Source organism: Lineus longissimus, chromosome 5 (genome assembly GCF_910592395.1).
Source record: "Lineus longissimus chromosome 5, tnLinLong1.2, whole genome shotgun sequence".
Lineage (NCBI taxonomy): Eukaryota > Metazoa > Nemertea > Pilidiophora > Heteronemertea > Lineidae > Lineus > Lineus longissimus.
The window spans coordinates 11,015,467-11,037,848 of NC_088312.1; the positions used below are offsets into that span (position 1 = coordinate 11,015,467).

The following is a 22,382-nucleotide window of genomic DNA, read 5'->3' on the forward strand; positions in this document are numbered from 1 at the left end:
AGTTTCCAATCGATGGCAATAAGTGGCAAATTGTTTACCAAGGATGGCAACAACAATTGCAATGGCCATATGTGGCAAATACAGTTCATAAAGGCTGCAAATAAGTGGCAAAAACAGTTTGCAACAGATGGCAATAATGTTCTCGAAACAAATTGGCACATAGACAACCCAACTGTCTGTAAAACAGAATGGACATGTACCAATAAACTATTTCACATCAGTTATGATAACAAATGAAGTCAAGAGTTTTTACCACCTACATGTAGAAATGCTTTATTTAAACAAGATAGAGCATACAAATGTACAACAAAATATCTTTTCTGGGAAGAGTACATACTTGGACAACTTTTACATGATTTTAAGGTTTTAGACATTATTCTTGAAAGGGACTCGTGCAGTATTACTGACCAATATCAGTCCAAGTAGTCATTATAATTTATACACCCAGCGTGAAGTACTAATGATTCTTTCGTATTAAGAAATAGGCTGGATTACTCCCAGAAATTATTGTCAGCACTTTAGTCCCTTTGGCATTATATATAGCCTTTTATCAGGTCACTGGGATCAGATAGCTGGGATCAGATAGCGGGGATCAGATCACTGGATCAGATCACCAGATCAGATGACAGGGATCAGATCACTGGATCAGATCACCAGATCAGATGACAGGGATCAGATCACTGGATCAGATCACCAGATCAATGACAGGGATAAGATCACTGGATCATATCACTGGATCAGATCACTGGATCAGATCACCTGGATCAGATCACTAGGATCCACCACTGGTATCAGTAACGCCATCACACATGCCAGAAAAAGCAAGAATTTTATAATGAAATTTTTGTTTTCCCTGTAGGAGGGATCAGATTTAAATACATGTATGTATATATATACATCACACTTGAGATCTTCCATATTATAAATTATTTCACAGAGAAATATTGTTTGATTATTGTCGTTGTTGTTTCGCTAGGATACTGTAAATCCCTTTATTTTTGCAACCATTTTAGCCATTTATGTGCAAGTGGGTTACAATCCTAAACTTGAGGAGCGCAAAATAGGGGTTTACAGAAATTCAGAGAGATGCCAAAACCGGCATGAATACATCGGTGGGCTTTTCACAAGATGATTTTCATACCATCTACAAAGGACCGAATTCTCAACTGTACTGAAGCCTGAACCGTGGTTCCAATGAATAAACAGATTCCTGGGCCACCTGCATGACTTCACATCTGGCATGTAGGCCCTGAATCTGTACTTTCAATAGAATCAACCAAATGCTTATATGAATTCTTTTACAAGATTCGTCACCAGGTAAATGTTTTAAATAATTACAAACATACATGTACAGTTCTATAGAACAATCATAATACAAATATCATACAAAAGTTGAAGCACCAATGAATAACATCAATGGCTGAGGTCAAGTCCAACGTAAGCTTGGTTGGTGGGAAGAGCAGACTGTTGTGAGTCCATAACCTAACGGCATATAAAGTCATCTGACCATGTTGTGGATATCGGGCCATAAACTGCAACCTTTACATTTTTTTAATGTAACACCAAGCTAGCGCTGGAATTTTTCCTCAACCAATATACATGAACTCTGATTCATGCTCACCACACTGCATGGATATTACTTGTAAGTCACAAGATTCCTCACCAGACTCTACTGCACTCGCACAACAGCTATAGGGCAAATTTCAATATTATGTAAACTTGGCAGTTTACAATTTGTTCAGGTGGTCGCAGAATTGATTTTCAAGGTTTGAAATATTATAATTTCATGTGAAATGATAGGAAACGACGACGACTGGTAAAAGAGGACATGCATTTGAGAGAGAATAACATTCGTGCAGTGATTATAATTTAGTTTTGACTTCAAACTTTATAGCCCGTTTTACTCAAAAGCTGACACTCACAACAGGTATATATACAACAGAACCTCACTAATAAGGACACCCTTGGAACTGACAAGTGCTGTCCTCAATAGAGAAGTGTCCTGATTAGAGAGGTCAAATTGAATGGAATGTACCAATTCGGGACCAAAACTAGTGTCCTTTAAAGAGAGAGGTGTCCGCTAAGGTAGGTTCCACTGTAACGGGCTTTCTGTTCTGGCCATACCATCAGATCAGAGTCTCTAAACATGATCCAAGATTCACACTACAGGGTAGCCCAGAATTATTTCCCCTCACACAATGGATACACAAAAGAATTCAATTTTGCGAGGGAAAATAATTCTGGGCCACCCTGTAGTGTGGGGAGGAGTAATTGTGCAACGGTTCTTGTATCCAGGATGAGCCAAAGCGAGGCAGATCTCTGTGCGCGATGCGTTGACCCTAATTTTTTTAAGGATTACACCGTTTTTGTTCGCACATTTTTATCCATTGTTTCACGATATCTAGTGCGTCTATCGAACACCAGGTGGTGCCAATAGTCAGTAATAAGGCATACATGCATACCTGTGTAAGATAGATGGCTAAAGCTCAAGAACTTTCTATACAGGAAAGAAAAGATCAAAGGTATTCCCAACGGAAATATATTTCATTTCAATTCATTAGAAATTTGAATGAAGCTCTATAAATTGGCTATGGCACCTAAGAAATCAATGACACATAAATAATACTTAGATTCTAAGACAGTATAACAGGGGTACATTCAAGAGTTTGATTCCAAAACCCACAGAACAATACTTCAAACAACTTCACATTTTTATTGCTCTTTTAATTCCTCTCACTTTTTTCTCAAAAAGACGAATATTGGATCATAATTTGGAACCAAACCCTTAGGTCAGTCACACAAATGTGTGAGGTGACTGCTTTATTGCAAATGGCCCTTGAGTTATGAATGTACAATGTATGTCAATAGTTTTTATTTAAGTCTTCATTTTACAAAACATTTTTAGACATATTCTTATATCAAATTGAACAACATACCATCAAATATTAAAATTTAATTCATTACCTGGCATTTTTAGCCCAGAACTGCTGCGTCTTTTGGTGACCCTTTCACAGTTACGATGTAGACATTCACAAACCAGTTGTGCATCGTCAAAAGTCTGAGCAGAAGTTCTGGACCGTGTTAACATTTTAGTCACATTGACACCTCGAACAGCATACTCACAACTTCTCGCAACAAAATTAGCATAATTAATAAGAACATTTTGAACAATTTCAACATAAATCACAAATTTGCTAACAGTTTGTATGATAATCTATTCGCAGAAACCTACTGGATATTTGACACCATAATATTCAAGTATAAGGCAAAACCATGTCGGTACTTGCTTTGGTTGAAGCAGTAGGCCAAAGGGCCTAATCAAAAAAGAGGCTAGGTCAATGAGAATGAACACAGAGGCAAAAAATCTTTCGTTAAATTTGTCAGATTTGAAACAGTATGGTTTAAACAAAAGTACCACATACCTGTACATTTTAAAGGGGGACTATAGGCAGGAGCAGAGGGGCTAATTTGGTCATCTTCAGGTGACTAGTATAAACAATAAGGGCCCTTGGTCATGTCAGACTTAGAACTAAATATATCCCTCGTACAGCGTGAATCATTTCGCCGTACTGTGAGATGTGAGAGACCCCTATTGGCGACTTTGTGTTACTTTATCTTGCCTGCCTAGCTGCTGCCTATATTGTCCCTTTAGGTAAAAGGAAGGCATTATTCTGGGACACAATGATCAGTGGAATGATTAAAACTATGAAGCCCAGTTTAAAGAGAATGCCACTGCCAGCAGGGCGTCTCTTCGAAATACAGTATTTCTGTGAATTTTCGAAAATGGTTCCATGAATCAGTCATACTCATAAACACAGAATATATCGTCGTCAGGTGGGATAATCTATTTATGCATTGTTCAACTTGTGGGACTGTGCAGCGACATTTTTTAGGCATCCATTTTGGATAGTATAAATTTAACCTCTTGAATCCCGGTGACCGTTGAAATAACGTTTTTTTCCCAACGACCAACTGGTCGGTCTCAGTGATATTCCCTTGAGCTGGGACGCTAGTTTATTGCTTGTTTTAGCATGTTTGATGTACAGTAGGGTCAGTTAGAGCATGCTTGGGTAGATGGTGCCTCGGTACCGGACTTTGGCGGTTGTACGCGGGCGCTATACATCGTGAAAGTCAGACCCAACTTCGCAACCACGTGACCACCCTGGGATCCCGAGATTTTCAAGTTTTGGGATTCATCAGGTTAACGGAATCTTTTCCATTGAGGCTGTCATCTGCACGACCTCTACATGCTGTTGCCAGAAATTTTGAACTACCGATAGAAACTTATGCGTTGGAGGCAAAAAGGCAAAAAACAGCCGCAGTTAAACCAATTTATAATTAGGTCTGATTTGTCAGTTAGCTGCATATTAATAAAGTGCAACTTAAGTACTCAAATGTCTTCTCCTTTAGAGTAATCAGGTTCTTGCACAGCTTATTAGCATTGTTCCAACGCCCGATCACTCTAATGTTTGAAAGCTCTATAAGTCTGTTTCCAAGAATTTATGCTTGGCGCCAAACAAATGCGGGTGCTTCAGTTTGAAGTGCTTTAACTCATCTGACGTGACGGGCTCGGCTGTCAGCAGGAGGCTCTCAATCGCTTTCAAATCTGACTCCTTGTCCTGAAGAGGAAAACAGATTCTCTACGTTAGCAAGTCAAGCATACAGATCACAGTAGAGGACGTGCCAAAAAAGCTGTTGACAACAAAACCAATATGTGGTTGTACTTATCGAATAAAGACAACCTTGGGAATGTCTAATGCAGTCTTTGGTCAAAATTGATGGCATTTATCAATTTTGAACCAAAGAAAACCAATAACCTCAAAAGAGCACTAAAAAAATACAACAGAAAAACATGGCTGTCCAAATAGAAAAACTATTTGATCATGACTTATGAGATTCTGACGACCAATACATCAACAGATACAATTGACCCACAACAGGAAAAAAGTTTGGTTAAGTTATTTGAAGTATACTTCTCAACCAAAAAAATTGATTAAATAAATAAGATACAACACAGATAGAATAAAGACACAAAACATCATTAAAGGATGCATGCAGGGTTAGAAAACAGGAGTTAAAGCAACATTAACACCACAGGCTGGACAGGCAACTAAGACACACAGTATTAGAAGGAAATCACAGGAATAGACATTCTGTCAGGTATCCTACCCACTAGGGTAAGGTTCGCCGGTGCTGTTGTCCAATATTGTTCCTTGAGGTGGCGACTACAGAAAGAGAAATCCATCGCCCAACTTCACGGGTGAAAATGGCCGGCCTGTCATGATGATAGTCTCACAGGTTTATTTGAAACTGCCACCTTCTACATTTAACTTCACCACTTCAACATGACAATATCAAAAAACACCACTTCCACGAGTGATTTTTGTGAATTGTGCCTGAATGTGATACAATATGCACAACAATGCCTCCATGCCAAAGGACAGTTCATCCAGAAATATCTGAGTAGCTGAACTAATATACATACAACTACAGTAGAACCTCTCTATTAAGGACACCCTCGAGACTGACAAGTGCTGTCCTTCATAGAGAGGTGTCCTGATTAGAGAGGTCAAATTGAATTGAAACACCCAATTTTGGAACAAAACTAGTGTCCTTGATAGAGAAGGTGTGCTTAATAGAGAGGTGTCCGCTAAGGGAGGTTCTACCGTACATGTATTTTTCAATGCTTGATTCATGAAATTGAGCCGATGGCAACAATTATTTTTTGCATTCCCTCAATTTTCGTCAAGTTTGAATTTGTTTTGCCGAGAACAACAGCTGAAACTTATGAACCTCGTCTCCAGGCATCAATTCACAGTCAGAAGGTACGAACTGTATCACTACACTTACTTTCAAAGTTCGTTCTAAACTTTGCAACTTTTTTACCCGATCAAACTCCACTGGATATAGAACAGTGCTTCGGGCAATAATAGTTCTCCGTAACGATTTCCGATCTTTCCCATCAATAGTCAGATCTTGTTTATCAAGCATATGGCAGAGGGCGTCAGGAGTCTTGAACCCAGATTCCAATGACTGATTTCTGGCATTTGGTGTTCCAACAATTGGGTCTGTTTTTTCTTTATTTTTCCATGTGCGCAGTTCAACTTCTGTGGGCTCCAAGTCAGGAGGATGTAGTTCAACCTTCTCTTTTCCTGAAATAGGATTGCGTTCTGGTGGTAAACCAGACACAAAGGAGACAGTAATTACAACACGGCAAGCAACACATCACAAGAGGACGAATCAAACAGGGACATGCAACAAACTTCGGCTAAATTTGCACACATAGAAATTAGGCGATAGTAACACATTTTTTGCAAAATTTCAGGCAAATCCAGTAAAACAGAAAAATATTCGATAATTGATGTGATAAGAAATAAAATACACAAAACTAGCAAAAAAATCTTGTGAGTAAACCAAGATGCAGTCAAAATTCCAATTTTGCGACAAATTCAGTGAAATAGAGATGTGTTTTTTGTCATAAAACTTTCAGCCTGTAACTTTTTTACCCAGTCATACATAAATCCTTATGTATGTCTAAAATTTGTCTAATTCTTAGTCAAGGTATTTAAAGACACTTTCAAGTCACAACAATATGTTATGGAGCAGACGACCAAGGAACATCATACATGAACATGTGGTACGCTTCAAACATGCACTTCATAGTCAATTGTTAACAAAAATAGTGGTATTGGAAAAGATGCAGCCTGGTCCAAAGACAATGGATCACAATAAGTGTTTTCTAAGGAGGAATTGAAAACAAACAGAAAAAAAACAACAAATAAAGTTACGTGCGACTGATGTCATAGCTTATGCGCCACTGAAAATGTGGGTCTAAACAATATTCAACAGACATCACTGTTGGCTGTTGTTGGTTTTTTTGGACCATGCTGTACAATCGTTATTATGTTATTAGGAATTAGTAGCAAACTCTGACATGAAGGTTATAGTAGATATTACAGACTAAGTTAGAAATAAACATGTCTTTCCGACCGAAACTTATCAAAGTCAAAACTGAGTGGCTAATAGTGACACCCATCAGCTAAAAATGTCAACGGGCTTTTAAACTAACCTTTGGGAAGAATTCTAAAGATTGAATGTTTGGAAGACAAAATTAGGGGTTGGTTTCACAATTTGCATTTATATCGGGACAACCTTTACTGAACATGGATAAAATAACTACCAAAACCTTGGATGATTGGGGAGAATATCAGCTGGTCGCCAAAAAGTATCACAGGCCTCAGGGCTGCTAACGGATTCTGTTGAGTATTTCACAACCATCAAAACAGATATACTGGTACACTGAGAAGACAGATACAATAATCAAGAAATAGATGTACAGTAGAACCTCTCTATTAAGGACACCCTTGGTACTGACAAGCGCTGTCCTTATTAGAGGTGTCCTGATTAGAGAGGTCAAATTGAATGGAAGGAACCAATCTGGGACCAAAACTAGTGTCCTTAATAGAGAGGTTGTCCTTAATAGAGAGGTGTCCACTAAGGGAGGTTCCACTGTACTTAAACCGAGAGACATAAGAACAGATCATTATTTGGTCAATGCTGAAAATTGCTATTTTCCGTAACCAAACTCACTATAAACTATTAACTGAAAGCTAAACTTGCTTTTTTCGTTTTTTGTGAATTTTACTGATATATGAAGATCTTTTCGAGGTATTCTGACATTGGTCAAAACCATTACCTACTTTTTGCCAAACTAAACCAATTACATTTGAACAACTTGACTTGTAGGGAGAGACGAAGCTACAGGGTGGCCCAGAATTATTTTCCCTTGCACAATAGAATTCCATTGTGTAAGGGGAAATAATTCTGGGCCACCCTGTAGTATCATCTCTGCTGCCAGGACGTACTGTCAATGATATTGAGACCAAGAAACGCTGTATAGTGATTTGAGTGACGGCAAACAAACAATCACTTCAGGCCAAATGTTTTGAATGCCACAAACCAAGGATTCTCATTGGACACCATCAATTACCACAGAATTTGCAACTAGCATATCATGAATCCAAGGAGAGGACACTGAGACCAATGACGGAGGAAATGGAACATAACAGACAGAAAAATGAACGAAGTCCTTCGAATACTGCAGCACAAATAACATCGTTTTTACCCAGATCCATGGTTTCCTGGAGTCTTTGAAAACTAACAATGCTGTTAGAAACATTCATTTCTTCTTGTATCAAATGAGAAATTTTTGTCAAGCAGTCATCATAGATTCATGCCGACAATAAGCAGAATGAAATACTTTTCTGTCTCAGATATCAGGAGTGAAAACACACTTTGATGTCAGAGGGTGATTCTGATCTATGTCTGTAAATGAAAACGTCATCAGGGCTAATGCAACGAATCTATGCTAGAATGCAATGAAAATGAGCATAAATTTCGTGAATGAAATCTTGAATAATCTTTGACATCTTTAAAGGGACAATATAGGCAGCAGCTGGGCAGGCAAGATAAAGTTACAAAAAGCACCAATAGGGGTCTCTCACAGTAAGTCGAAATGATTCATGCCTTTACAATTGTACAAGGAATATATCTAATGCTGAATCTGACAGGACCTAGTTCCCTTACTGTGTATATCAGTCACCTAAAGATGGCCAAATTAGCCCCTCTCCTCCTGCCTATAGTCCCCCTTTAAGAAATAAGACAGCACAACATTTAGATCAGGGTTTTAGAGTTGAAATATCCTATCAAAAGATAGATTTCCCGGTGATTAGGCAAAATTTTGAAAAAACCGTCCCAACTGAATCTATTCCAAAAACAACTCAAAACTCACTACTGCAATCATCATACTGCATCTTACTTCTGAGCAAAGATTAAGAGAAAGCAATTCAGTAGCATACCAAACTCATGAGCAACATGCAAATTTGCTCAAACTGATGCCGGAATTATGCAATTTAGAGTTGAGATAGTGACTAAAATCATTCAAGTGAAGCTTAAAATAGGATATTCCAATCTCTACCACCTCTTGAATAATATCAATACCATCTTGTGTGATCGTAATCTTAACTCCTGGTGCCATAACTGTTCCTTGGCGGCGTCTGCCGGTTGGAGAACTTCCAGCAGAGTGACATTCGGGTGCAGGTTCGACTGCAAGTGATTTCTCACCGTGCTGTGGACTGTGCTGTGTTTTCTCGCCATGCTGTGGACTATGTGCAGACTTACTTGAGGCTTGCTCGTCGGGGAGAGGTGGAGTGCTAGAGATGCTGGATGTGTCGCTTTCCTCATCACTCTCACTGTGATAAGGAGCTGGAAGAAAACACAATGAATTTGTTTTACCAAGAACCTTTTCGCACGCTGTTCTTTTCAATATAACATCCCAATAAATCAGTGACACTCTCGCACTACAGTCATACTTGGACCATTTCACACACAATTGCATATGATCATTTGCAAGTGCCATCTGCAAAATGGTGCGAAAACGCGTAGACATTGAAGATGGACCAAAATGCCACAACAGAATTTCATCAATTACAATGTACATGTATGCACATTATCACAAGTTCTCTCAAAATAGCCCCTCGTTCCTAAAAGGTTAAATGCAATTTCTGCCTTACTTTCTTGTTCTTCGATAGTTGGTGGAACGGATCCCGGCTTCGCAAAGGGTGAAGCTGTCATCCCCTTGCCCATGTCAAAGCTGATAGAACATAAGGCCATCTTGTTCATCCACCTGGAGAATGACATACATAAATAGAAAATGAGACAGTCTTAAAGGCCTACGCAGTTCGTAATTACTTGTGGTCCAGTTAAATAGAAATCCACTAATACACAATGCCGTAGTGCAGTGATTATGAATACAAATTTGTTTAAACTTGGTATTCATAGTATTTGTATATCAGTCTACACAACGGCCATGTTGAAATTCATATTTGAAATGTATTTTTGCAATTGGACATTTTTAAATTCAATTACAAATTCAAAATTTTTAACGAACGGCGTAGACCTTTAAAATACAGCAGACTTTTCATTTCCATGAATTATTTTCTCATCATGTTTCATCTTGATGTAAAATGTGGTAGGTAATGAAAGAGCAAATAGGCCCAGGAGAATGAATAGGTGGTGTGATCAACATCAGTTGATGCTCTCTAACAGAGGAAGAGAGTCCAGCTTATTGAATAATTTCTGTGTTCTCTAAAGAACTGCCAGGTAGCTGAAAGTTGACATTACTGAAGTACAGTCAAACCTCTCTATTAGGGACATCCTCAGGATTGACAAGTGCTGTCATTAGAGAGGTGTCCTGATTAGAGCGGTCTAACTGAATGGAAACAACCACTTTGGGACCAAAACTAGTGTACTTAATAGAGAGGTTGTCCATAATAGAGAGGTTGTCCTTAATAGAGAGGTGTCCGCTAAGGGAGGTTCCACTGTACATTCATTGAGAAATCAGCCCTATCACTCCAAAACATAACTTATTGCAGAGTATCAGGTATATCCACCAAATATTATATTATTTCAACTTACTTGCTCATGTCCTCAAGACGGTCAGAGGCAAAATAAAACGTTGTGCCTGTGTGGTGAAGTTTAAACGCACTGAAAGACAGAAAAACTCAATTTAGATATTCAAAACCATTGACCTGTTTCTCTAATTTTTGGGCTTTAATACATAAACTGTTGGGTGTCTGTCTGTCTTGAAGCGCTTTGCTTTAAAGAAACTCTAAATTTACAGGTTCCCAAGAGCTTGTATCGTTCTGGTCTATCAAGGATCTGCTCCAGGTAACAAGGTTTGAATCCGCAACCCCGGGATGACCAGTCAGAAACTTCAATCTGAACGACACAGCCATGCCCCAGAACTTACTATTTCTTTCTTTTTATTTCTGAGGCTTGAGACACTTTGTAACCAGGCAGCGATATCAAACCCTCTGCTTTTAAGTCCTGAAATAAAGTGGTGCAAAATTAAGCATTTATTGATGTCAGTACATTCATTCATTCTCAACAGGGAGCTTCATCATAGCCTAGTGGTTAACACTGCTGGCTACCACGCAAAAGGGCCCGGGTTCGATCCTGGGGAGAACCCAGCATTGTATTTCTGGATGAACAGGCGTGGCTTTCCTGGCTCTTCACAGTCCTTTGAATGAGAATCGAAACTGAGGTTCCTTGTATCTGGTGTCTATGCCAGGCCAGGTTAAAGACCCCACCAAGTGAGAAACATGAGTAGCTTGCGTGGACTCAACCTCTCTCTGAAGTCGGATACACTAGGCCATTAAACCCAATTGGCGCATAACCGTAGTGTCACGCATAAAAGCTCATCCCGCCTCGGAGGAGGAATACACCCTGGAGAAAATCACCTCCAAGTGCAGAGCGGACGCTGATGAAAAGAAGAAGAAAATACAATCTCAACTCAATAAGCTTGTTGTGAAACGAGGGGTCAATAACCGTCCCTGCCCGTGGATACATGCCCCACCAGAGGCACCACTTTCCAAATCCACCAGACTCAGCAGAGAGTCGTACTGGATCCACCGTTTGCACACCAAGTCGTCACATGGTCTCAACATCAAAGACAACACGTCTTGGTAGCCTTGATCTCATTCATCCTGGCGTTCCCACTATCAGTAAGCTAGTTGATTAAGTATGGGATGGTCTGCCATACTTGAGAAAATGGGTATAATCGGTAATTCGAGTATAGACCAAACCTGTTTATGCCATACTTTACAGAGTAAGAACTGACTTACTATACAAAGTAGAGAACTGACTCACCGCTTTGTCTCTGAAGTAATAAAGTATTTTTGCCTTGAGCACAAACCATCGTTTCACCCATTTACTTTGCATGATTCCCCTTGCATGCTTCTTTTTATCTAACCATCCCTCGCAGTCACCTTGGCCAAGATCCTTGCATGAGATTCGTCGATCTAAATCGAAATAAATCCATCTTATTCTCACATTTTATTACCTGCATTTATACAGGTGCAATTATGAAGGGGTTGGCACAAGCCTCTTTCATTAAAACGGACCACAGACCACTTTCACTTTATCTTTCTTTTAACCACTTAATGCCATGAGACGTATATATACGCGAACTCTATCTGAACCGCTCTGCCGTAAGACGTATATATACGTCAGCCAGCCACAGGATTGTTCCATGTAAAATCCTGTACTCAAACCCCTATTCAAACAATCGTGGGGAATCCCCAGCGTAAACTGAAACTGAGGAGTCTTCGTTCCTCACAAGAACACCAGCTGGCAGCACTTGATCGATGGCCGCTGCAAAGATGAAAAATTACATTTTCCTGCAATTAATTCCGGCCGAGCGGGAAAGCAAGAAAAACTATAATGCAGCATTAAGTGGTTAATATAAATACAAATTTTATCTCAATCCACATCAACTTACCCACTTTCCTTGCGGCTTTATACTTCTTTCCATGCCGTAACTGCACACCGTCAACTGTGTCCACAGGTGTTGGCACTTTCTGTGGTATGCCCCCCACTATCATAATTGTATAACTTCCTTCATTGAACCTGAAAAAATTAAGATATAATATATTTCTCAAGAGTCAATCATGGACCGGAAACTACCACAAATTCACCAATTTTCCAATTTCGATGACGGATGAGGGTAGAACAGGAAATCATAGGGTTGTATCATGATGACATACAGTAAAACCTCTCTATTAAGGACGCCCTCAGGACTGACAAGTGATGTCCTTAATAGAGAGGTGTCCTGATTAGAGAGGTCAAATTGAATGGAAACAACCAATTTGGGACCAAAACTAGTGTCCTTAATAGAGAGGTTGTCCTTAAAAGGAAGGTGTCCGCAAAGGGAGGTTCCACTGCACATTGAGGGGACAGGACTGAATCCAAAGTCAAAAATAACATATGGATATTGTGCTTTGTGACCAGATTTCATACTTAATTTAATCACCGACCACACCACTGTTATCCCCCTGAAATTGTTTCAAAACACTAATCACATCATGCCATTGAGCAATTTTTAGAATTCTGGTGCTATATTTGACCAATGCAGTGGATCTTTTGTAATTTTAAACAAATTCAAAATGTATCAACATATTCTATTTTGCATCATCTTAATCTTACGTCGTATCTCTGCGACTGTCTTTAACATCATCAGCACCTTTCTCATCAGAGGAAGATTCGTCCTGAAATATAATAGACACATTAAAAACATTTTCTGACAGTGAATATCGGGTTGGTTCAATACCTGGTACTGGCACGCTGGCACCTACCACTGGCCCAAGGATGCATCCCAAAATGGTCTGCAGTTCTCTGAAATTCAGATGAATCCAGACTGTTTGTTGGCTTATGCCTTGACCTACCCTATTCAGGTCTGCAAGGCAGAACCTTTTTACTCATACCCAAAATAGCCTCACAATTTGACTCAATTGATTTGAGTAAAAATATTTTAAAATAAACAAGAATTTAATTTAATAAGACAATAACAAAAACAGATTCCTTTCATGGTGGTAAAATAATGAATTTAATTGTTGTAGACACAAGAACATTACCACACGCATTGAATTCAACCCAAGAGAACAATGAATACTGTCATCTATAGATAATCAATAAACCATTCATTCTTACACAAAAAAAGGAAAAATTCATATTTTTGCAGGCCTGACCTTCCGTGGTCAGACTTAAATTAAACATTAAAAATAGAACAGCCAGGGGCCATTGTGCTTGCCACTGAGCTGAAAAATGGCTTTGCAATTGTAACGTTTGGCTCAGCCTACATGTACTTGTAGGTTACAAGCGCAATGGCCTAAACAAGAGTACACAATATTAAAATATTTTAGAGCAAATGATACTGAAATACTATACACACATTAAGAGAAATTTAGACTTTGCGTCTGTGACATTGAAAAGCAAGTCAAACAAAAACCCAAAAATATAAAATGGGCTTCTTAAAATGCAATAAAAAGCTGTGGATGATATGATAAGGACTTGTGAAACGAATTGAAGCAATTCCTACCTTCCCTCGTCTTGTGGAATCTGTTCTTGACATACTCAGTAGCACCGGCTCTTGATTTTTCGACAGTTTTGGTGGAGTTTCTTTGAACTTCAACTGTCGTCTGCCCGGCCTATCGACAGAGGCATCGGCACCAACGTGATGGCTGATTGGGAAGGGTTTCTGTACGTGGGTCTCGCTTGTTATACTCAATGTACCAACTATTGTATCTGATGGAAGAGAATTGTACTATCATAAATTTCAGTGATGTTGGAAAGGACGCAAAAATAAACAACATTTCTTGGGGTGGCATGAAAATGGACTAAGTTGTAGCCGGAGTGAATTCCAGAAGTAATACGCTCAATTCACATTTAAACTGATTTGGGCCTGAAAAATTTGAAGAAAATAGATTTCAGCTTTCTGATGCTGCTTTGTCCATCTCCTGAAACCATTTACTCAGAAAGAAGACCTGCGCATTGCGACTCATCTTGCCAGCACAGGTCCCACAAACATGTATAGTGGAACCTTCCTTAGCGGACACCTCTCTATTAAGGACAACCTCTCAACTAAGGACACTAGGTTTGGTCCCAAATTGGTTGTTTCCATAGAATTTGACCTCTCTAATCAGGACACCTCTCTATTAAGGACACCACTTGTCAGTCCTGAGGGTGTCCTTACTACAGAGGTTCTACTGTACAAGCCAATTTACCTTTTCGTCCATCAAAATGGTCTTTTTCAGATTCTGGACTAGTCTGATCTGAGTCATTAAGGGACGCCCTCTCTAGGGTTGGCGAGACACCACTGACTGTAGCACGTCTCTGCTTTGTATCTTTAGCCTCGCGAAGTGAAGGAGTAGACTCCGAACCGCTCTGAAATACCTCGTTGTCCGTATCTACTTCTCTGAAAATGAAAGTGAAAACGGTCATGTAGATGATCAATTTCAGAATTTCTGAGGGGTCGGGGACTGTTCAGTTGGACAAAGTCACAACATGTTTGACTGATAGAGACGTTAACAATTTAGAGTAGCGCAGTGGATAAATCAGAAATCAAAGTCATGATTGAATCTAGGAAACGGATGTTGAAAATCTGAGTCAAGAGCTACATACATGCAACCATCATGCATCCCAGGCTTTAGCACTATATAATGAATAATATTGGCCATATTATAAAGCATATATACATTGATGACAATATTACGACCTATATTTCAGTTTCTATTTCCCTGTTGATCCAAAACTGAAAGAACCAAATCTCATTGGCCTACTTCTCTCTCATCACACTCAAGTCATTAATCAGTATTGTGATCGAAAAAAATTATGACAGCCATCACAAGTGTTAAAAATAAAAGATTACACCCTTCCTAAATTGTCCTTTGCCGTGTACCTGCATGCATGACATCTGAACCTGGAAGAACACTGGCGTGATTCATGAAGGGTCACAAAAATATGCAGAAAATTCATCAAATATTCCAGATTACATCCGATTATACCAGTTATATCGAGAATCCTTGGATCAGGTCCCAAAATTATCAATGCATTTATAAAATTCACGGATAAGACAAAATTTTACAGAACTGCCACTTGAGAAATTCTATCCAACTGGCATGCAAACATTGATGATCCTACAGCTGACTAATCAATGAATATATTTTACAAGGGAGACACTTTTTTCTACAGATAAGTTCTTCTGTAGGTCAACCTGCAATGATCTATTGGTTTATTCCACCAAACGGGGACAATTTTACACACTTGCAAGGAATTCAACTTTATAACCTCATAGTCATAGTCTACTACATGGCCTTCCAACACCAAGATATACCATACCAAAAAAAATGGACAGACAATTCCACAAACCAGGAAGAAGTCCCACAACCAAACATAATCTTAGCGCATTGTTACTGTTTGCTAGTAATACGACCTAGGCCCCAAACAGAACTAGGTTAGAATAGAAGCATTTTTTGTCATTTTTAGGAGTACTCAAAGATTTGAGTCACTATCAGTCAACTGCAAGAAATCTTTTGGATTAAGTAGTTGTACATGTATTTTGTATGATTGGCTTTGCACTCATTCAAACCATTCATGAATGCTTACATTTCCGATGCTTCACCTTAGTAGAGGTTGAGGTATAGTTTTTGATAAAGTGAAAAAAACTGCCACTGTAATATCTGTCATCTGTTAGCCATACAATGACATGCTCAGACCAGGATGGATGGCCACAAAAGTGGGCCAGGCTCCTCCAAATATTGATTCTGAATACCATATTGTAAACAATGAAGGTTATTAGACAATCAGGAAGTTCTAGGCACGTGTGAATGTTCCTTTCATTAGTTCCAAAGGGCCACATGGTTGCTGACGAAGAATTTGCTTCTGATAATTCACGAACTCAAAAAAACTCCTTGAACAGACCAAATGTTGCATCCAGTTTAAAACACAAAATTGAGAATACCCACACCACTTTAAACAAAGGAGAGCTCTGCTACCATTGTTGAAATTATGAAAACTTCACCAAAAAAAGTTTGATATAGTACCTACATACAAACATGTTACAATTCTAATCACTACGACTTTCTTTGATTTTCATCGTTCTAAAAAAAGAGTAAACAGGATTTTTACTTTGCGTGTTAGAACTTTTTAACTGGGACACGCAACCAAACAAAAGGATTTCGTTGTCAAACTGAAAGCATTAAGATGCTCAATCGGCGTTCGACACAGATGCAAGCATTAGCTCAACTAAGCATCAGCTCAACTAAGCATTAGCTCAACTAAGCATCAGCTCAACTAAGCATCAGCTCAACTAAGCATCATCTCAACTAAGCATCATCTCAACTAAGCATCTGCTCAACTAAGCATTAGCTCAACTGAGCATCAGCTCAACTGTGCATCAGCTCAACTAAGCAACAGCTCTACTAAGCATTAGCTCAACTAAGCATTAGCTAAACTAAGCATTAGTTCAACTAAGCATCAACTCAACTGAGCATCAGTTCAACTAAGCATCAGTTCAACTAAGCATTAGCTCAACTAAGCAATATCTCCTTCAGTAACATTCATCCATAATAGTGGTGTTAGTGGACTTAATGCCTACATTGCAGCTTATGTCGATTGAGCAACTGGGCCTAAAATACCTAAAACCTACCCCCTTATTAACTCCATAGTGAGAATGAATACACGAGAAAGATTGAATACACAACAGAAGGCCTATATTGGCATCATGTCAACACAACTAGAATACAATGTCCAGTAAAAAATTGTAGCGATAGGATTGGTCATGATATAAAATGAGAAGTATATGAAGTATGTCAGTGACTTACCGAGACAAACTGGCAAAAATGGAGGCCAGAAATACCATGGGCATCAATCAATCAATCAATAATAATATATAATGATATATCTATGCAATGAGACTGATTGCCCAATAGTTGATATGAATAATCTGTATCATCTGACATATTCTGCTCTAGAATTTTACAGACATGACAGGGAAGTCGGTCACTTGCTAACTGTCCTGAGTGTTTACAGTTAGAGGTCACTCCAATTGTTTATGTGAAATTTGTCATGAAATTGTCATGTAATTGTCATGGAAAAACAATAACTCAATTGTTCAATGTAAAATTGGGTCACAGCTATGAAATAAGACTCTACATGCGCATATAAATGCGGCTCTAAATCTGTTATTACCCAAGCATGAACTTATCAGAATAATAAAATACTTGAATTACCAATTTTCAAAAAAAATCATGCACAGTAACTGCACAACGGAATGGTCAATAACTGCAATTCTATTTATTCTAATCACCAGTAAATATGTGACCCGTTCCAGCAAAACCAGTCTCATGTCGCACTGAGCTTGGCAGGTTGAGACGGACCGTTTGTTCATTTCACTATTGCCTGCCTTTTGTGAAATCTGACGACATCAATTTCTTCTATTATCTCCAGGTGTCATCCTAGGCTCATCTTCTGTGCGACATGCGACTGGTTTTGCTAGAACGGGTCACATATGTGACCCGCTCTACCAAAACTAGGCGCTTGTCGCATCTGAACTTAACAGGTTGATACGGACTTGTTGTTCATTTCCCTATTGTAGACCTTTTGTGAAATGTGACCAAATCAGTTTGTAATAGATTTCACAAAAGGTCTACAATAGGGAAATGAACAACCAGTCCGTATCAACCTGTCGAGTTCAGATGTGACAAGCGCCTAGTTTTGGTAGAGCGAGTCACATATGGTGCAACCCTTCAAAGAAAACTCCACGAAACAAACAAACTTTCCTACCTTCCATCTTCTTGGTCAGGGGGTACCAGCGCACTTATAAATGCGGGAACGGACGCACAGCCATTTTGTTCAGAACCACTTCTTCGTTTGTGTACTTTAGGGAATGTCTGCATGACTGACAGGTTGTTTTTCTTCTTTTTATGGCGATTGGTGGTGCTGGAATGATGGGGGCGCCGCTTCAAGGTCAGTATCACCTCTTTCAGATTCTCCCTCATGAGCGTGACTAGTTTCTTATGCTGCCAACCAACCTGTAGTAAGCAAATATTGTAAATTGCACATTCAAAGATAATCCCAAGAAATATGTGGCAGTGAAAAATTACCCTCTCATTAAAATTACTATTACGGGATTGTCAAAACGCTAAATTAAAAGATGGAAAAGTTTCACAATTTCACAAAACTGGGAAATAAAGTGGCCTCAAATATTTGTGGGTTTACAGTACTCAGTCTATTATTTCCCTATTTAAATAGAGTAGAACCTCCCCTAGCGGACACCTCACTACTAAGGACAACCTCTCTATTAAGGACAACCTCTCTATTAAGGACAACCTCTCTATTAAGTACACTAGTTTTGGTCCCAAAGTGGTTGTTTCCATTCAATTAGACCTCTCTAATCAGGACACCTCTCTAACGACAGCACTTGTCAGTCCCGAGGATGTCCCTAATAGAGAGGTTCTACTGTACATCACACTATCCATATCATGAAAAATTATCCGGATACTTACCACTGTTTGATAATTCACCTGGATGACCTCATCACCTTCTTCAATCTTACCAGAAATGTGGGCAGGGGACTGGAAGAAAAAGACATGGCTACATCAGAGTAGACAACAATAATTTACTCAACACGCTGTCAATTCATAGACCATATTTTTTAATTTTAACTGAAATTTCAACTCATTTATTGGAGGCATATTCCAGGCCTTTGGCCGTGGAACAAAAAATGAAGCTCAGGAGTTGAAATTGACATGAGGACGCATTTATCATATAAATCATGAGCAACTTAAAATCAACAAATGCAAATGACAATTGGCAAGGCCATCTGTGCTAAAAAATATCAAAATACCTGATTATTTATTGCACTGATCATGTGGATGCCATTAAAGGTCGAATGGATGTGAATACCCTGAAATTAATGTAATAAGTCATTAGAGCTGAAGAGGTCATAATACAGTAGAACCTCCCTTAACAGACACCTCCCTTAACGGACACCTCCATAAGAAGGACAACCTCTCTAATAAGGACACTAGTTTTGGTCCCAAAGTGGAACTTTTCATTCAATTTGACCTCTCTTATCATGACACCTCTCTATCAAGGACAGCACTTGTCAGTCAGAGGGTGTCCTTAATAGAGAGGTTCTACAGTACTTATGTTCAGGTAATAATATATGAGGAGCTTTATAGCCTAGAGGTTAACGCTGCTGGCAACCAGGCAATAGGGCCCGAGCTCGATCTCGGGAGAACATAGGATTGTATTTCTGGATGAAACTGTGTGGCTTTCAAGAAACTTCCAGTCCTTTGAACTGTATGTAAACCAAGTTCTAGATGTAGGTAATTTTTGAGATAATCCAGATGATATGTGATGCTACTTTGATGTCCGATTTTATTTAGAAATCGCCATCTCGTACATTGTATTTCATCACTTCCTCAGTCAAGAAAAAGCTTTTCCAATCAGCTTTTAATACTTACCAATTCCTCCGTTGGCTTTTTCCTCAGATTAGCTATCTGTAAAGTGGCAGGCTGGATGACCAATGGATCACGAGCATTGTGGACTAGATTTTCACATATCTCTGACAGTTTGAAGCTCTGAAAAATGTTTTAAAGAATCTTCAGGTACCAGTTGCGCGCATGGAAAGAGACTAGATCAAAATCTATTCCTGACAAATTGAGACTGGTCTAAAATGTATCGCCGATTGTTGCTCTTCTGCATGCAAGAATAAACGTTCAGAATTTTTAAGAATAAAACTCTTAAAAGTACCTGGACTGTCATAGAATTTCAAACTCGAGACAATGATTCAGGAGAAAGCAAGGGGGTCAATGTCAGAGGTCGTGTTAAGTGGAACACCTGGACATCGATCTACTACTACATTTCTTTTGGATAGAGCTTAAGAAAAAAATGAACCTTGTACAAAGCCACTAGTTTACCATCAGCACTTTTACATTGGAAAGTTTGACAATTGGTGGTGAAATTTTTTTCACATGGTGTCTAAATGGCCGCATGCACTATAGAAACAGAGAAAAACTTACTGCATCCATGAGCTTTTCCTCACTTTCTTTGATCAGGCTGTCATTCTGAGCTGCTGAGATAATTTCTGTACTGAGTTTCATGACAGTCTCTCTCACCAATGGATACTCATTACCAGAGTCAAATGGAGACCTGCAAAGAATAGAATAGTGCATTGTAAGAGGTTTTGAAAGAAGTAGCTTGGACACTTAGGGGAAATCTATCATGAATGCAAATTCACTGAAAAATGGTATTTTTAGAATCTGTATATCTGTCTGCTCAATAACATTGTTGAAATTCATATTCAGTGCAAGTTGCAACTATTGGGAACATTCAGATTCAATTAAAAATTTCAATTTTTTTTAACAAAGAGCATAGGCCTTTAAAGTAAATGCATATTTTTCCATAGCCATTCCTCCAAAAAAGAAACTCTTACTTCTGCATCCATGCCAGCATATCTTTTGAAGCCTGCAGCACATAAGTGACAGCTGAGAGTATCCTCACAGAATGTCTCTTGTGGTATGGATAGGGCGGATTTGATCGAACATTCTTCAACTCGTTATAGAGACTTTTGCTTCGACAGCTAACTTTAAGGGATATTGACTGAAGATTATCTGATTCCAGAGTAAAGTGCTGAAAGTGAAACAGAAGTCAAATGAATAATATTTGATATAAAAACGCACTTTTGTCAGTTGTCTTCATGGTGAATACCAATCTTTTTTTACTGAATCAACTTGTAACGTTCACCCAATCTAACCCCATTATGATGATGGAGTTGAGTTACTGCTAAAGAGATACACGGAGAAAACTGTCTATCAAAACAAAAAATTGGCGGAAGGAACTATAGCAAGTTCCCAACCAGGGGGTTTGGGGGTTCCCCCCCCCCAACCTAAAGGCGCTGTGCGCTTACTAGGGCACTACACTGATAATATTATTTGATATAAAAACTTAAGAATTTCTATTTGTACTTTTATCAGTTGTCTTCATGGTGAATACCAATCTTTTTTTACTGAATCAACTTACAATGTTCAACCAATCTAACTGCTCTGAGCAACACGACAACCCCTCATCGTATCATATCAATCATATCATAACCCACGCCAGAGCTTACCAATGCACTCAAAAGATCGATCGCCTCAAGAATGATTTCTTGGTGGCCAATTTTACTGATCCCTAATCTTTCCAGGTCATTCGGAATTAGAGAGAGAAGCTTCCTTCCATTTATGCTACCATTCAAGAAGAAATGTACATAGGGCAGGATGACATCATCAAGACCTGGAAAGGAATTTAACACCTATCACATGCATTCATGGGGAGACACAAACGAAGCATTTAGGCCTCAACTGATTGCGTTACAACAAGATGTTCTCTGTTTCTGTCAATTAAACCATGGTCCGTGTCATGATAATTTGTGTGGGAACAGTACACAGGCTACATTCGATTCGATTTAGTTTGTCATTGGACTGGTCAGTTAGGCTTATTACAGCACTCAGCAGCCATATATGATTGATTCACAACATTGTGTACCCCAACAACAGGATACAGATGACTGATGACACAAGTAGTCTGTGTATAGTTAGAACATGTAGTATATCTGATATCTGATATATAGGTCTAGTATACATTTTGTGTGTAGAAAAAAGTAAACAAGAAATACTGAAATAGAAAATGAGGTGTAGCCTAAATGTCAAAGGTTGAACACAAAATTCTGCCACCTCTTCCCTTAAACTCTCCAATCCAATTACTTCAATACAATCTTGAGATTGTTTTCTTATGTCAAATCGGATAAAATACCTCGAAACCATTCTGCAACTTGTTCACAACTCCATCCCAAAATATTGGGATTTCCAAACATCACTCCAGCCATTTCTTGAGTGACCTTGACCTTTTTGTTTTCTGTGTTGCAACAGACATTTTTGCAAATATTAAAATCAATTAGGAGTGTATATTGGGCCTATTAATACCATATGTGAATCATATTG

The 22,382-nt window shown here is 38.8% G+C and overlaps 1 protein-coding gene across 4 annotated transcripts; it reads right to left on the reverse strand.

Moving 5' to 3' along the window:
* Positions 1–233: 233 nt before the first annotated feature.
* Positions 234–22,271, reverse strand: LOC135487479 (CNK3/IPCEF1 fusion protein-like). 4 transcript variants are annotated; one of them, XM_064771172.1, is made up of 19 exons: positions 22,195–22,271; positions 21,512–21,675; positions 20,837–21,033; positions 20,424–20,553; positions 19,866–19,982; positions 19,244–19,303; positions 18,903–18,971; positions 18,181–18,428; positions 14,622–14,812; positions 13,937–14,142; positions 13,045–13,106; positions 12,341–12,468; positions 11,710–11,861; positions 10,811–10,887; positions 10,477–10,545; positions 9,573–9,685; positions 9,181–9,264; positions 5,851–6,170; positions 234–4,619 (listed from the first exon to the last, which is right to left on the reverse strand). In XM_064771172.1, the coding sequence occupies exons 1-19, from the start codon at positions 22,265–22,267 to the stop codon at positions 4,479–4,481; spliced, it is 2,601 nt and encodes an 866-aa protein (XP_064627242.1). In that variant the 5' UTR covers positions 22,268–22,271; the 3' UTR covers positions 234–4,478. The 4 variants fall into 4 exon arrangements, with proteins under 4 accessions (XP_064627242.1, XP_064627241.1, XP_064627243.1 ...); XM_064771171.1 differs by having other exon boundaries at positions 9,001–9,264; XM_064771173.1 differs by lacking the exon at positions 5,851–6,170 and having other exon boundaries at positions 9,001–9,264.
* Between the last annotated feature and the right edge of the window lie 111 nt (positions 22,272–22,382).

What these genes read in the sequence shown, in the direction of transcription:
- LOC135487479 (XM_064771171.1), bottom strand. Translation starts at nt 22,267, where the DNA reads ATGGCTGGAGTGATGTTTGGAAATCCCAATATTTTGGGATGGAGTTGT. An exon ending in CCATTTTGATGGACGAAAAG is followed by an intron (nt 14,143 to 14,621) that starts GTAAATTGGCTT and finishes CTCTTCCATCAG; the next exon opens with ATACAATAGTTGGTACATTG. An exon ending in GTTTAGAACGAACTTTGAAA is followed by an intron (nt 4,620 to 5,850) that starts GTAAGTGTAGTG and finishes TTTCCTCTTCAG; the next exon opens with GACAAGGAGTCAGATTTGAA.